General features: G+C 45.5%; 1 protein-coding gene across 1 annotated transcript in view; it reads right to left on the bottom strand.

Moving 5' to 3' along the window:
* Positions 1–1,590: 1,590 nt before the first annotated feature.
* Positions 1,591–16,013, bottom strand: part of LOC113982758 (SV2 related protein) — an 18,630-nt gene continuing 4,207 nt past the window's right edge. Inside the window, exons 3-16 of the mRNA XM_027711261.2 lie at positions 15,877–15,962; positions 15,051–15,149; positions 14,316–14,387; positions 13,794–13,918; positions 11,429–11,492; positions 10,397–10,522; positions 9,312–9,440; positions 8,761–8,834; positions 8,354–8,430; positions 7,037–7,144; positions 6,518–6,629; positions 5,765–5,846; positions 5,444–5,533; positions 1,591–4,989 (exon numbers count right to left, since the gene is read on the bottom strand). Coding sequence (XP_027567062.1) covers positions 4,801–4,989; positions 5,444–5,533; positions 5,765–5,846; positions 6,518–6,629; positions 7,037–7,144; positions 8,354–8,430; positions 8,761–8,834; positions 9,312–9,440; positions 10,397–10,522; positions 11,429–11,492; positions 13,794–13,918; positions 14,316–14,387; positions 15,051–15,149; positions 15,877–15,962 — 1,433 coding nt within the window. The 3' untranslated portion in view covers positions 1,591–4,800. The remainder of the gene's footprint in view (positions 4,990–5,443; positions 5,534–5,764; positions 5,847–6,517; positions 6,630–7,036; positions 7,145–8,353; positions 8,431–8,760; positions 8,835–9,311; positions 9,441–10,396; positions 10,523–11,428; positions 11,493–13,793; positions 13,919–14,315; positions 14,388–15,050; positions 15,150–15,876; positions 15,963–16,013) is intronic.

The following is a 16,013-nucleotide window of genomic DNA, read 5'->3' as shown; positions in this document are numbered from 1 at the left end:
TCTCGACACACATTTTTCTTGAACATTTCATGCTGCAGGAGGAAGAGTCGTTATTCCACATTCTGACCAGACAGTGAACCTGAAACATCACTGTGGGAAGGTCTGTGGTGGCTGTCAGTCCTCAGGGCATCAAGAACTCACAGAAATCATGGAATGGTTTGGATTGGAAGAGACCTTGAAGATCACCAGTGCCACCCCTGCCATGGGCAGGGACACCTTCCACTACCCCAGGTTGCTCCAAGCCCCATCCAGCCTGGCCTTGGACACTTCCAGGAATGGGGCAATCACAGTTTCTCTGGGCAACCTGTGCCAGGGCCTCACCAACATGTGATTGAAGTTCACTCTTGAGGTCGGGGAGGTGAGGGAGCCAGGGAATGATGTCTGGAGAATTCCTGCATGTCCTTTCCTGACACACACAAAACCACCAAACAACATCCCGTCTCTGGCATCAGCACATTTCAGGAACTCCCAGTTCTCCACAAGGATCTCCTGTGACCCAGAACAAAGCTGGAAACACATTAAGTATCATGAAAGTTTCCCTCTGTGAGCCAACAGCAGCTCTGGCATTTGGGATAACTCCTGCCAGAGCTCAAGAAGCATTTGGGCAACACTCTCAGGGACACGGTGGGATCCTTGGAGTGTCCTATGCAGGACCAGGGGTTGGACTGGATGATCCTTGTGGGTCCTTTTGAACTCAGAATGTTCTGTGACTCTGAGAATGAACTTTAGAAATGCCTCAGGATGCCAAAAAGTAGCCACAGAAGAGCAAACATTCTCCCCAGCATTGCTTCAGGCACACCAACCATTCCATAGCTCCCAACTATTTCCATTCCTGGAAATAAGACTGCCCATCCCAGCGGCTGCACAAGCTGGGAGAGGGAAGATTGATGCATCTGAGATGAGAACACCCTGATTAGCACATGAAGGATTTGCAGCTCATTAGTCATTTTGACTCACACTTGAACAACCTCATGTTTGTAAAATTCTTAGACATCAAAATAAGAGTATCAGTTACAGAGGAATAGTCAGGGCTGGGCACTTCATTAGGTTTTAGAAAAATCAGAGCTAAATGAAAGGTTTCTATTAAAAAGTAAATAGAAGAAAATCTGTCTGCCCTGAAGTCCAGACATATGTGGAGCTACCTTCTACCAACACACCCAGGCAAGAGGCCAAACTGCTGGGGTTTAGCGTCCAAACTGAATTAAAATACAAAAATCAACTAAAGACTTAAGATAATGTAAAAAATCATAGAATCTTGGAATGGTTTGGGTTGGAAAGGGCCTTGAAGATCATCCAGTTCCAACCCCCTGCCATGGGCAGGGACACCAGGTTGCTCCAAAGCCCATCCAACCCGGCCTTGGACACTTCCAGGGATGGAATATCCACAATATTTAGCTGTGGTGAGGTTACTTACAATGAGAACAGGAATCTTGGGCTTTTCTTTATGACCAAATACAAAAAACCACACAGAAAACGAGTCAGATCTGCAAAGTGCTGAGCCCACACTGTATCTCAAACCTCTGAACACCAAGACAAAAACACAAGGGAAAGTTATGACCCCTCCTAAACATCCCCCAGAACAGCCAAAACTTCTTTACTGAAAAAACTATTTATTTGTTTAACATAAAATATCTAATGTGGACTTCAACCATCCAGGACCAGGAACCAAAGAAGTATTTTACAACAAGCTTGATATACACCAAGTTTTTCAACATTAAAATGTAAATCCAGCTTAGAAACTGTACATTCAGACACAGGAAACATTCAATGCTCTTTCGGCAAGAAGTTTGGAATAACAAATCATTCCATCAAAGCTCACTTGGAGAATTCTTTTCCCACGCCAGCTTGGCACGTTCATGACTTGGACAGTTGGCAAATCTGAATCCCAAAATTCTGTCTGAATTCCAAGTGATCTCACTGAACAGTTTGAAATGAAGCAGTTACAGGAATTCCTTCATCAGTGAAAAATACTCAGTGTGGAAAACAATCTTTGGAAGCTGATTTTCTACATAAATGGTGCTGCCTTATTGACAAAATCGATTTGTGGTTATTTAGAGGTGTTGTGTGTCCACCCAAATGGTCTCAGTTTTACAGTGAACAAGCTCAAATGTCCTTCTGTTCTTAATTATATGCAAATACCTGCAAATCCTGAATTTCAGCTCTGTTTCTCTGGCTGAATTCAGAGGATCAGCTGTAGTGGGCTCCTGTCTCCTTCTACTCAGCTCATCCAAAGGCCACAGATATGCACAGGAGTTCTCCCAGACTTCAGTGAGCTTCAGATCAAGCTTTAGGCATCACTTAAATCAAAGACTCAGCAGGACCAACCGTGGTATTTATATCATTAAACACATTTTTAGTGCAGAATTCGTAAAAGGTGAAAAGCAAAAATGCCTTTAGCTGTTGTTTTTTCACACTGTAAATGTCACAGGCTAAAAGCGACCTATTCAACAGCATCAAAAGTTTGCATTCCCTATAAATCTTCAATGAGAAATAGGTTATCTGTAGGATCCAGGTGTGCATGAACAGATAAATTTTCCCTAAAACTCTCTGAAGGCTGTTGCAATTCTTCAAAACTGTTGAATAGTGGCCTAAGAACTGAAGTGAAACGTGACTATTAACATGGAAAAGCAGCGTTTTAACTAAAGGTAATGAATAACTCCTGGGCTGGGAGGTGGGTTCCTGCAGCCAGGGCTGTCCTGCACTTGGATTCTGTCACCTCTAACCAGGCTCAGCTCCAGAGGCCCCCCCGTTCTGGGGTTCACACCCACTGGGAATAGCTCAGGGCAATCCCACAAGGAGAGGGGCACAGGAGCACCTGGGAGAGTGACCCAACCCCAGCCTGGCAGAAGGGGGTGAACACAAAGGAGTTGTGGGTGTTGCCAGTGCCATGAGAGCTCTTCTGTTTACTGGGATCAACTGGAGCCTGAGCTCACAGGGCACAGGGTCAGTGGGGACAGAGAGAACCAACCCCACTGGACACCCACATCATCCCAGGGATCCCCTGGGAGATGAATTCATTTCTGTGTAGCTGGGAAAAGCCAACTTTGCCTGTTTACACCAACCACTCCCGGAATCTTCCACTGAGCCACCAGTGGGGACTGGATGGACACTCTGGTGCCTTGGCAAACTGTGCCTGTTCCCAGAGAACGCACCCACACACACAACACCAACAACCTCTTTGGTCTTCTTCCTTAGCCCGAGTTTCCTCAGGTTTTTTAAGGAATTATCCACTTCTGTTTTCCCTCCAGTCTCTGAACAATGAGCCTGACACGTGGTGGAACATCACACAGTGCTGGGAGACCCCCAGTGACAGCTGAGCCCAACAGTGTTCACTTGTACTGCCCCCAAACATGGGCTCAGTGACCTATTCCTGCCCCCAGGAACAGGACCTGCTTCCCAGGATACCTAAAATATTCAACTGTGCAAAAATGTGCTGCACACTTACCTGTGTTTATGTGAGACACCTGATCAGACAGACTATGAAAACACATCCCAGGACGAGCACAGAGTCCATCTCCCTCACATTTGGTTGTGTTCCATAATCTGGAATCCTGAAAATACACTGGGACCTGGAGGAGGCACGTCTCAGATCCTCACACATTCCCATAGGCTCTGCAATGGGATTTCCTGCCCAGTGACAGGTTTCTGAGCTTGTCCTCACCTGAACTCCATGACATTCCCTGACAAGAGTAGCACCATCACCTCAAGGAGCTGCACCTGAGGGAGGGATGTTCCTCATCCAGGGGTCATTGCAGTTTGGCTCTTCCTGTGACTTTTGCTCCTTTTATGTCACAATTCCAGCTACATTCCTTTGTCACCAGTCAATGTACAATCAGCAGCTCTGGAGAAGTCCTGCCCAGCTGTCAGGAGGCCACCTTTTTTGGGGAGACACTTGGAAGCAGCTCCATCCCAACAGCAGCTCTTCCAGCTCAGATTCTGGCTACACTGTGGGAAGGTGCTCAGGTAAATGGAGCAGGGGCACACCTGGATCCATGGACAGAACCACAGCAGTGAGCACCTCCCCACACCAAGCAAGACAGAGAGCTCAAGGTTTCTGGCAATGTCAGAGAACTCAAATTCTGCTACAAAGCATGAGGATTTAAAAGCTGGACTTGATGATCTTGGAGGTCTTTTCCAACCTTAATGATTCTATGATTTATATTTGTGATATAAGGTTTCAGCTCTGCAGCAAATACCACCCTCAGGGTTCCAACTACCTGCTGGGATGGGAGAAACATTCAGGAATTCATTTCCAAGCAATCCTTCCCAGTTAAATCTCCAGGAACAGAGCCCACAACCAGGGGAACTGCAAAGGTTGGTTTGCCACAACCACATTTTGTTGTGTTTTTGATGGTTAAAAGTGCAAGGCAGGCATGTAATTCCTAGTGTAGTGTGTGGAACCCACCCTGTGCAGGGCCAGGGACACAATAAATATCAACCTCTTGTTTTTAGGCTCAAGAGTTCAGTATTTAGTTACAGCTGATGCTGGGCTGCAGTCACTTGGTGATTTGCTTGGCACGGGACGTTTGAAGCTGAAGAGCTGACCATGCAAGCACAACAGAGAAACACTCTTCCTGCTAAACTCCAGAGGATGTCTGGATTAAATCCCTCTCCATACAGATGGAAAGTTTCTATGAGTGTGAGCAAAGAGCAGCAGAGACACAATTTGCTGAGGTTCACCCCCAGATTCCTGCAGTTTGACACGTGACGTTGGCAGTGACGAGGCTCAGCTTTCGATGCTTCAGGCTCGGAGGTTTTGTGAGAAATCTTGCTCCAGTCATTCATTCTTTCCATGTGCCATCACTCCTGTGATTCCCCTGGGGAGTGAGATCCTCTCCCCACCATCTCCTGGCCCCATTCCTTGTGGCTGGACTCCTGGAGGCCACGGCCCTTCGTCTCGATGGGCAGGAAGCAGGAGGCCAGGGCGGCCAGGAGGCAGCAGCCGCTGTAAACCACCAGGGTCAGGTACACTGAGGATTCCAACATCACCTGCAGGAAACAGGCAGGAAAGGAACACAGGACCTCAGCAGGGAAACAAGTATGGATACTGATGTAGTAGTAGAAATTTTAATTACAGCACTGGAAAAAAGATTAACAGCTTATAAGAAGGAAGGGGAGGGCATTCTGTATGGGCAGATAGCGGCAGGACAAGGGATAATGATTTAAACTCTCAGAGGGTGGGGTGAGATGGGATATTGGGAAGAAATTCTTCCCTGTGAGGGTAATGAGGCCCTGGCATAGGTTGCCCAGAGGAGCTGTGACTGCCCCACCCCTGGGAGTGTTCAAGGCCAGGTTGGATGGGGTTTGGATCAATCTGGTCTGGTGGAAAGAAAAGCAGGCTCTCCGTGACCTTCAAAGAATTATGGAATTGTTAAAGTTGGAAGAGACCTCCCAGATCATTGAGTCCAACCTTCCTTCAGCCTCAGAGTAAAAGGGATTTTACCTGTGCAATGAAGGGGGTTATGAGGGCTCCCACTCTTGCCATTCCACTGCATGTTCCCAGGCCCAAAGCACGTGTGGCTGTGGGATAAACCTGGGGAGAAAACATCAGCCCATTAATGCCAGTAGGAAATTCTCTTCCTTTCACTCCTAAATCAATGGAAAAGAATAAGTAGTGCCACAGCAGGTTCTGTTAGACAATGACAATGAGATCTACAACTCAAATCTTGGCTGGAGTCCATTGTGAACAGGTCATCAAAATTACTTCCCCCCCCCATGTTCTCACTCCTCATAAATATTCTCATCACAAAAACAACCCCCTTACCTCAGGAGTGTAAACATAAGCAGCCTGAAATCCTCCTGAAATAAAGGCTCTTGCAATGAAGAGCAGCACAGTCAGAACATTCCTGGGAGAAGAAAGAGGAGAGCAGAGTTTGGGTCTGTTTGGTAAAATCTGCTGGGGGTTCACTTGCAGACAAATGCAATAAAGATGCTAAATTTATTAGAACCATTTCTTTTGGCTTTTTTAATGAACCCTTTGCATTTTTTCTGGACCTTTTAATATAACAATGATTGCAAAGAATCTGCATTCCCACAATCCCACGAATTTTCTAAATTTCTAACTGAGAGCTGGGGCCTACTGAAATAAAAATGACGCCCATGAGAAGGAAATGAGAGTCCACCTTTCCTGTTTAAAAGACATGAACCCAATTACCACCTGGATATGTGCAATTTTATAAGGTTTCTTATTAAAAGGTTTCTGTGAGGTTTTGGAAAGTTCCTGGAAGGGTTTAAATTTAAAAGTGCCCAATGGTTACATCCTACCCAGACTTAAACTCTTATTTTTCCCTTTGGATTGCTCTGTCCACAAGATTATAGTAAAGGATTTCTTCTCTCCCGTTTCTTCTAGTTTCCTTAAAAACTCTGGTGAGAAAACCCAAACCCAGCCTTAATCCTTTCTCCAGCTGAGCACGACCATCCCATGGCTTTTCAAACCACCACTTCCAGTTCTCCTGCCTCAGTCAAGAGAGAACATGGATCAAATTGATATTCCAGTTGTTCCCTGTGTTGTACCCACCTTCCAACACAGAGGAACAGCAGGAGGCTGCAAAATGAGAAGACAAGGAAGGACAGGGCCATGGTTTTCTTGCGGCCGATCCGGTCGATGATCCAGAGTGTCACCAACACCCCTGTGGAAGAGACCAGGGGAGTGTTGGGAACTGAGCAAAGGGGGAGGATGGAGCAGTTTTTAACAGTCTGGGTTGTTCAGATTTGAGATTTTGGTCTCTCTTTCAAATACTTTGCTGCTGTAGGAGTGAACAATCCACTCTGCCATCCCTTAACCACTGATTAATCCAGTGGTTCCTCAGATGAAAGCCAGAAATGCCTGACTGTGGCTCACTGGAGTAACTTCTGACCATTGTTCCCTGCTCATCTTCCCATTGCTGCATCTAAGGGCTCTTTAGAAGTTGGTATTTTCTTTCCATTCTGTTATTTAGATGGCATTAGGACAGTCAGACCAGTTCCATTTCTGGTCCCAGAGCCCCCTCCCATCACCCTGAGCAGGGAAGAACTGGTGCTTCCCATTGCCACTTACCAGGGAATTCTGACAGGGTTGTCCAGAGCAGGTCTGTGTAATCCTCCTCTGTCAGATACTCACAGGTCAGGCTGCACTTTGCTTTAACTTCCTGCCTTCTGCTGGATACTGGGGAAAAAGGAAAAAAAAGTCAAATATTTCATATATTATAAGTAATCTCTTCTCTGTTTACACTCCTGGTGTGTGTTTATCACTCCGACTGCTGAAGTTTAGGAAGGGCTGCACTGAAAGGACTGGCATTGATTCACTGTACCCACCACCCTTTAAAAATACTTCTGGAAATTCATCTATGGATAGAAATGCAAGTGATTCTGCCCCTTGGATTTAATTGTTTTTCCTCCTCTGAATGCCTGATGTGTTGCTTGGATGGAATCCACAGTCAGAAGGGCCATTCCAGAGCAATTCCAGGTGATTTTACCTGGAAGGCAGAGCTGACACTGAGCAGTTTTATAATGTTTTCTGTGGCAGGTTTCACACCACTCTCACAATGAAAACTTCCACCTTCTTATCACCTGAACAGCCTTAGTTATTTTTCACTCCAGGGCTCAGGACAGAATTAACCTCAGAAATTCAGTTTCTCCCCACATAAACTGGGATACCAACACTTCCTATGCTCTGAGAACACTGAATAATCCCATCTCCTTGTAAAGCCCAGCGTTTTCAAGGGCTGCATCCTCCTCTGGGGAGGAAACGAGATTTAGACCCCTCAAATCCCTGATCACTGCTGTGCAACTCTGGGATCTGGGTCTGCTCCCAACACTCCCCCTCCTCTTTCTGTGATTTTCCAACTTCCAGGCAGTTTTCCCTAATTACAAGTGTTCTGAACACAATCATCCCTCCCCTGGGGAGTCAGACTTTTCAAACCTCTTCTTAACGCTGTCAAAGCACCTTTTTTTCCTCCCTCCAAAAATCTGCAACAAAAAGGACGATGATTTCCTCCCATTATCTTTTTTTCTCAGCAGGTTTTCCCATCTGGAGAACCCAGGAGCTCCAGAGCAGCAGTTTCTCTCTCTCAGAACTAATTAGCTCTGTCAAATCTGCAAACTTATATTTATTCAACCACTTTTTTCCTCAAGAAGAACAGATAACAGGTCTCCCTTGAAGGTTGTCTTGCTGTTTTACACTTTGAGTTCAAAACCACTGCAGGATCTCTCTACCCTGTGCAGGAGATGAGGAACAGTCTATAAAAATGTTTAAAATAAACTTAAAACTCAGCCACATTCCTTCCCAAACCAACAGCAGAAGGTGATCTAATAAAAGATATTCCACCAATTTTAACAGGGTATATTTAAGAAGAAAATATGGATTAGTACTCACTGCTGCAAACATCTCCTGCTTGGAAGAACTCCGTAGTTAATAAAACTAACCCATAATATGAAAAGGCATTGGAAAACCTGCAAGGAAGCAAATGAGAGAGGAATTCTCAGCTGGTCAAACTGAGATTAAACAACATGAATCAAAACTGAACCCACTGTGGGAGGAGATGCACTAAGTCCTACCTCAAAGCAATTTCCTACCAGCATTTAGCAATTAAAGAGCAATTTAATTGGGAATGAGGGTGATTGGGTGGTTTAATGAATTACAAATCAATACACGTTGGGGTTTTGGGTTTTGTTGGGGGTTTTTTGAGGAGGAAGTTGCTGTATTTGAGTAACACTGTAAAATACCTTCAATAAAAAGCACTTAGAGTTGTGCTGGCACTGAAGCTTTGTGTTCCCTCTTACCATATAAACCAGAGCAACAACGTGGTCCATCTGAAATGGGGGGTGAAAAGGTCCTTCATTTTTCCTCGGTCTTCCTGTTGAAAACAAGCAGAAATCAGATGATCAGGGAACTCAGGGGTCCTGGGCTGGAGGATGCAGAGTGGCAAGAATCCCAAACTCCCAGAATGGGTTGGGTTGGAAGGGACTTTGAAGATCACCCAGTCCCACCCCTGCCAAAGACAGTTAAAGTGTCAAAGTCCTTCTTGTCTCATAAATTCAGATCTGAGAATTCCCATCTGAGCTCTTCAGCCTCAGGGCTCGATTTTCTTTAATAACAAGGCCTTGGAGTGAGGTTAAATAACACTAATGCCCACTTTAAAGGTGCTTTTCACTTTCAAACTGAGAAATTAACTCTTCCTCACTGTGAAAGAGGAAGCATATGATCATCCTGTATTTTTTATTATTAGTTGAGGCATTAAAATCAAACAGAACATTGATTATTTGCTAATAAACCACACATCACCTTGGTACAGTTCCACTGTATCCCACATTATTGAGGTGCCTGGACTTACCTGTCTGGAAATGACCAGTTTTCCCAGAGGCATTGGAGCTCCATTTTCTGTTGCTATCCTCTTCAAAGTGGCAAGTGCTTTCTCCTGGTTCCCAGACAACACATCATACCTGGCACTCTCTGGCAGCCACTGAGGGAACAAAGCGGGTCACACATACAGGGATGTCACAAACAGCAAGAAACATGCTGGAATTTTCCTTGGGGGAAATCCCAGTGACTCCAGCACAAGGAAGGATTACAGAACTAATCTTTAAGAATTCAGAGAATCATCTCATCAGGCTTTAAAAATGACAAACCCCAATTTTCCCCATAAACTCAGAACTCCAGAATTATTTCTCTTCAGTTCCCTTGGGTTTATCCTTGAGAAATGTTGGACATTTGTGCCAGTTCTTTCCATTACCCCTTCCCTGTAGGTATGGCAAAGCATCCAGGGCAAAAAACATTCCAAAATTCATGTTTTTAAGCTCCTTTTAATTTCAAACAAGGTTGGGAGCACCTGTATAACTGGAGGGATTCCTGAAAAACTAAGGAATAATAAAAGCTGCTAAACCACCTCTCAAGGACATTTATCTATGAGGAGATTGAGTGATTGGAAAATATATCACCCAATAAATAATAAAATATATCACTGAAGCTCAGGGTTAAATCATATACATCTTATTTTGGAATCTGATCTAGACTCTGCAGATTTTACCCCTGATTTGGGTGAATTTTTAAGAGGAAAGTGATTCTAAAATCTAAAGAGCATCTGGGAAGTATCAACCACTTTTGATAAAATATTGATTCCCCTGCACTGGGTTGAAACAAAGTCATTAAATTGGAGAGGGTTCCAGGCCTGATTTCCCAAAATTCCAGCCCACCATTGTCCTCCAGCAATTAGAGACACACAAACACAGCTCTCCTTGGAATGGTTTTAGCTGCACCCTGTGGAAACAGCATTTTTGCATTATTGGAGATATTTCACAGAAGACACCAACAGAGAGCTCAAAGCTCTCAAAGCCGTGATTTCCTTCAGCTGGGTCACAGAATGGGGAGGAGAAGTGGGAGTGGAGGGAACACATATTAATTCTTGGAGGAAATACCTACAAAGCACAGGCCAGCGAAGAGCAGGAGCGGGAGGGCAGAGAGGATGAGGAGCCAGCGCCAGCCCAGCGTGGGCATCACCAGCACTGCCAGGAGCACCTCAAACACAGTCCCAAGAGCCCAGAACACCTGGGTAAAGGAAAAGAAATAGTCATAGGTGAGGATATGAGTGTTCCTAAGGTCTCCTTCTTTGCAGCATTCCAGGATGTGCTCTCCAGGGATGGCTGGAGGGAGAAACGCCAGAGACATTTCAGGTCTGCACCTGTGTGGGAATAGAGCCCAGACACTTTTGGGGGATTTGTTTAAAGGTTATAGGGGTGAAAACATTTATTTCCCAGCCTTCCAGTGCCTAGAGGGGGCTTACAGGAAGGCAAGGTATGGACTTTTCACATGGGCCTGGAGTGAGAGGACAAGGGGGATGACCTTAGGCTGAAGGAAGGGAGATTTAGATGGGATATTGGGAAGAAATTCCTCCCTGTGAGAGTGGTGAGGCCCTGGCACAGGTTGCCCAGAGAATCTGTGGCTGGCCCATTCCTGGAAGAAGTGATGCAGCCAAGTAACAGTTCTGGCCCTGACCTTCCAACCATCCATCAAAGGGCTGTGAATTTTGCCTTAAAATATTCATAGGGTGAAATTCTGCTCTCTGTGACTTTGACACATTTGGATGAAGACGTGGAGCTGAATTTAGCCCTGGATTTATGGACCAGTCATTCCTCCAAATCCATTACTGAGCCGTAGATGAATTTCACCATGGAATTACAGACACCCAGTGTCCCCCCTGTGCTCAGAGCAGTCAGTCTCCATCCCTGGATGGAAGTTAATTTGCAAAAAGGCAAATTCAACACAAAGAGTGGAGTGTGATGTGGAAATTTTTTGTCTTTTGGATATGAGCTGGTACCAGATAACTCAGCTCCACACTGACGTGGACAGGCAAGGCCTGACTGCAGCTCTGGGGGGGATTTCCAGGCAGGAGGATGGAAGGGATGTAACAAACAGTAGGATTTGTCCTTCCAAGGATCAGCACACACTGCTCACCTCTATTAATAAAATGCACTTTGCTCTGGCTTTCATTGGAAGGAACTCAGCATATAAAGTTACTCTGCAAAGAGAGAACAGAGAGAAAATGTCATGTTAGCACAGCGAGAAAAATGCCACATCAGCACAAAGACAGAAGTTCAAACATTCCCTTTGGCTTTTAATTAAATTGCCAAACCCAGAGGAGTAACTCAAACCCCTTCCTGTCCCCCAGAGCCAGTCAGGCTGACACTGGGGCAGACTCCCCTTTCTACACCAGAACCAACCCTTCACCATTGCAACAGAGGACACAATTTGCTCTTCTCATGTGATTTTGTGACCCCATAGTTGTCTAAATGATGTTTTCACAGCCCTGCTCTGGGCCAGGCCTTGTATCTGTTATTTCCAGTGTGGTCCATCAGAATCCAACACAAACTCTTGATGGGGAAAGTTTTTCTTCAGGGCTTTACAACTGGCTCAGAGAATTTCACATCAGTCTCCTCTGCCAGGGTTCAATTCTACAAGAGGGGAGGACTTTCAAGGTCTGATCATGTTACTGGTATAAAATAATTTGCATTCTTTTATTGTGGGATTCCAAAAGAAATCACTGAGCTCTGCAGAGGCTTTGTTCCATGACTGTGCCAAAGGGAGATGGCACAGCTTCTCTGGGAGTGTTTCCTGGGGATGAAGGCAGGGCCAGCAGCCAGTCAAGGCTCCCTCATCTTCTTCAAACTGTCTGCTCAGGCTTGTCTTTGCTGCTTTGCTCCTGCTCTGTTTGCATTCCATTGACTCAGCCTGTTTCTGCCTCTAAACTCCTCAGGCTTCCTTTGAGGTTTGTATCAAAATTCCTGCTAACTTAAGGAACAGTGGATTGATTCATGAGGAGCTGCCCAGGAAGCAAAGTACAAAGTCATTGAAGTACAAAGTTACACAACATTATATCAAAGCAGGGATTTAGAGGAGAAGGAAAATCACATCTTGAAATGTAGGAGCTGATAAGTGACCCCAACATAAGGACATGGAATTGTTGGAGCAAGTCCAGGGGAGGCCACGAGGCTGATAAGAGGACTGGAGCACCTTCCCTATGGAGACAGGCTGGGAGAGCTGGGGCTGTTCAACCTGGAGAAGAGAGGGTTGTGTGGAGACCTCAGAGCACCTTCCAGTGTCTGAAGGGGCTCCAGGAGAGCTGGAGAGGGACTGTTCATCAGCAACTCCAGTGACAGGACAAGGGGGAATGGGTTCAGACTTTTTAGGTGAGATATAGGGAAGAAATTCCTCCCTGTGAGGGTGGTGAGGCCCTGGCACAGGGTGCCCAGAGAAGCTGTGGCTGCCTCATCCCTGCAACTGTCCAAGGCCAGGTTGGACGGGGCTTGGAGCAACCTGGTCTGGTAGAAGGTGTCCCTGCCCATGGCAGGGGGTGGGACTGGATGAGCTTTAAGATCCCTTCCAACCCAAACCCTCCTATTCCATAATGCTGTACAGAACTGTTTTCCTAAGAGAATACTCCACATCCCTGAACACTCCACACCCTTGCAGCTCTGGATGTTGGCTCTGTGAATGAACTTTTATATTCAGCATTAGACAGCATCTCTCAGACAATTCCCAGAGGAGGCCAGAGCTTCAGGTGCAGCTCTGTGTCTACACGTGGACAGAGGGATATGTGCCACAGTCAGTTAATGGATCAGTGCTGGAGGTTTTTGTTTTAAAGGCACCTTTCAGAACAATCTCTCTCTCATAGCCATTAGAGAAGATGCAATTACAAAGATATTCCATTGAGATTCAGCCACTCACCTGTGGAGTTACACAGCCTGCTTAAGGATATTAGAAAGGAGCTACTCTTCCTACTTTGTGAAGAAGTCAATGAGCCATCAAAGATAGATTCTGACTACTCCCAAATAGCACCTCCACAAGGCAAAATATCAATTATTGATAAGGACAAAAGGCAGAGAGAGAATTGGTGAACTCTTCTCTTTACATTCATAATTAAAAGCCTAGAGCAGAGTTAGTTGTTCCAGGTGGGAGATTTATGGATCCTTCTCTTCCGTGAATGGAACGACACAGCGATAGAGAAATATCCTGGTGCTGCCTTTTTCCTCTGAGCCATCACAGCACCTTCAGTGCTCCAAGTCGGGGATGAGTGGGTTTGGAATTCCAGCTCAGGTTGAGACACAGAGTTTAGGCTCTGGCTGAACAATAATCTGTGTGTTTAGACTCAGCAGTCAGGGCTCAGCTCTGCCTCTGAATGCTGGTGTTTAGGTCATGGACCTGTCTTGCAAGAAGACCAAGGTTGGGGTCAGCTGAACAGAAACAACACTTCACTTGGACATAAACATTTTATAAAAAAGGAATAGAAAAGAGGAATTTGGACTTGTGAATATTTACTTACGACTGAGGCACTCCTCCAATCCCAAATCCCACCAGGCCCCTCAGCACCAGGATCCAGCTGTACACGGGAGCAAACCCACTGAGGATCCCGTAGTAGAGTGTCCACAACACGCTGATCTTCAGGCCCTGCATTGAACAGGAGTTAAAAGAGAGTTTCTGCTGTAACACAAATTAACTAAGTACAAAACAGAGCTAAAAATTCCCTTTATTTCATGGGAGGTCAGTTCTGGATGTGCTTAGTTCTGCTTTGTGCCTGTGGACTCTGACATTTGTGACCATGGAATCCCAGAATGGGTTGGGTTGGAAAGGACCTTAAAGATCATCTCATTCCACCCCCTGCCATGGGCAGGGTCACCTCCCACTAGCCCAGGTTGCTCCAAGCCCCATCCAACCTGGCCTTGGACACTTGCAGGGATGGGGCAGCCACAGCTTCTCTGGGCAACCTGTGCCAGGGCCATCATGCAATGAAACATCCCCACTGCAGAAATATTGGGATAAATTCCAGTAGGAGCTACAGACTTACTGTTTTTCTCCCATACTGGTCTGAAATGTTTCCCCAGAGGGTGGAGCTGGACATCATTCCCACAAACACCACCTGTGAAACATCAAGAAAAAATTTCCCCCTTAAACACAAGACAAGTGAAAAGCTCTGTGTGACAGCAAAGAGAACAAAACTTCCGAGGAAACCAGAAAATTTCAGCTCTAACAACAGTGACAAATCCAGGGGGTCATGGAATGGTTTGAGTTGGAAGGGACCTTAGAGATCATCCAGTTCTCTCCGGCTTGGAGAGAGGAAGCAACAAGGCACTTCTCCAGTCAGCTTTGCCATTAAAATTCCATCCAGTGACAAACCAGTCTGGCACTGGACTGGGCACTCTGGTACACTTGTTTGCTCTCTCACAGCTTCCACTGCGTCTGTATCCAAAGGAGCTTAAATGTGAGGAGAGAGAAAGATTTTCAAGCAAGACAATCAAAAGCTACCAATCTTTATTTTCAATTAATCTAACAGCTTGAATTTTAGGATGAGTCTGAGTCAACTCATATATTTTCCTGGAAATTACATGAAACTTTGAGCCTGAAACTTCCTCGGTTCTCAGTGAGTTTCATGGCTTTTAAAAAAACCTCCCTAATCTTCCAAGCCAAAGGCAATCTGCAAAGGCCATGCAGAGATTTAACTTGGGGATACAAAGCATAATGTCAGGATAACACTGAGAGGAAAAGCCTCAGGGAACACAGGAGCTGTGAGTTGTTTTCCTACCGAGGTGAGCAGAGCCACCTGCCAGCTGGGCAATCGCCACTCACAGTGGAGCTGGGGAGCCAGGATGCTTAAAATCATCATTTCCATGGCATCTGCCATCTGCAGGGGGAAAAGAGAGCAAAATAAACCACTGCCTGACAGTTAGAAGGACATAGGAGTCAATAAATACACCTTGTTGGAATTTCTGTGCCATTCCCACTCCGTGGTGGAGCAAACACAGCAACAGGTTCCCTTTTAAACTCATTCCTGGTTGTTGTGTTGAGTAAGTAATTTCTGATTGCTGTGATCAGTAACTCTGGCACAGGGGATTCAAAGAGCCAAATCCAGAGTTACTGGGGGGTGATTCCAAGGAGTCACCCAGGCTCAGTCGCTTCCACAGTGCAGATTCCAGGGACGAGCTTTCAGCTCCTTCACACACGGATTCAGTCAGAACTGTTTATTACCTTATGACTTATTCCCTCTCTCCCTTATACCTGGATTTGTATCAAATATGTTGGTAGATCATCTGTAGGCCAAATTCCACAGCTGATTTAGGATCTAAATTGTGGCACATTCCAACCTTTTACATGGATCTGAAACAGCATTTGAAGTGGAGAATCAAACTGATTTTTCAAACCCTGATTTACAAGAATTTCAGAGACAAAGAAATCCACCGGTTGTTCATTCAATAACAAGTTTGACTCCTTAGAATTCCTTATTTTAGAATTTCAAGTAAAATTCCTTCTTTGCTGTACATTTATCTGTTTGGAAACTCTCTGTCTCCATGATTTGAAACCCCTGAGGTTCTCTGGTGACCGTGCAATTGGTGCTGATCCCAAGTACTTGCCCAGGCTAATCCGGTGATGACAGAGAGCTTCCACTGGAACTTCCCAAATCCAATGGCTTCCACCGCATCTTCCACCATGAAAGTATCTGGAAAGAAAACAATTCCAGTGCAGGAGTGGATTCCTCCCCTAGTCAGAG

Source organism: Pipra filicauda, unplaced genomic scaffold (assembly GCF_003945595.2).
Source record: "Pipra filicauda isolate LSUMZ 115617 unplaced genomic scaffold, ASM394559v2 scaffold33_size4404698_pilon, whole genome shotgun sequence".
Taxonomy (NCBI): Eukaryota; Metazoa; Chordata; class Aves; order Passeriformes; family Pipridae; genus Pipra; species Pipra filicauda.
Note: the sequence above shows the minus strand (reverse complement) of the source record. Positions and strands in the feature narration are given on the sequence as shown.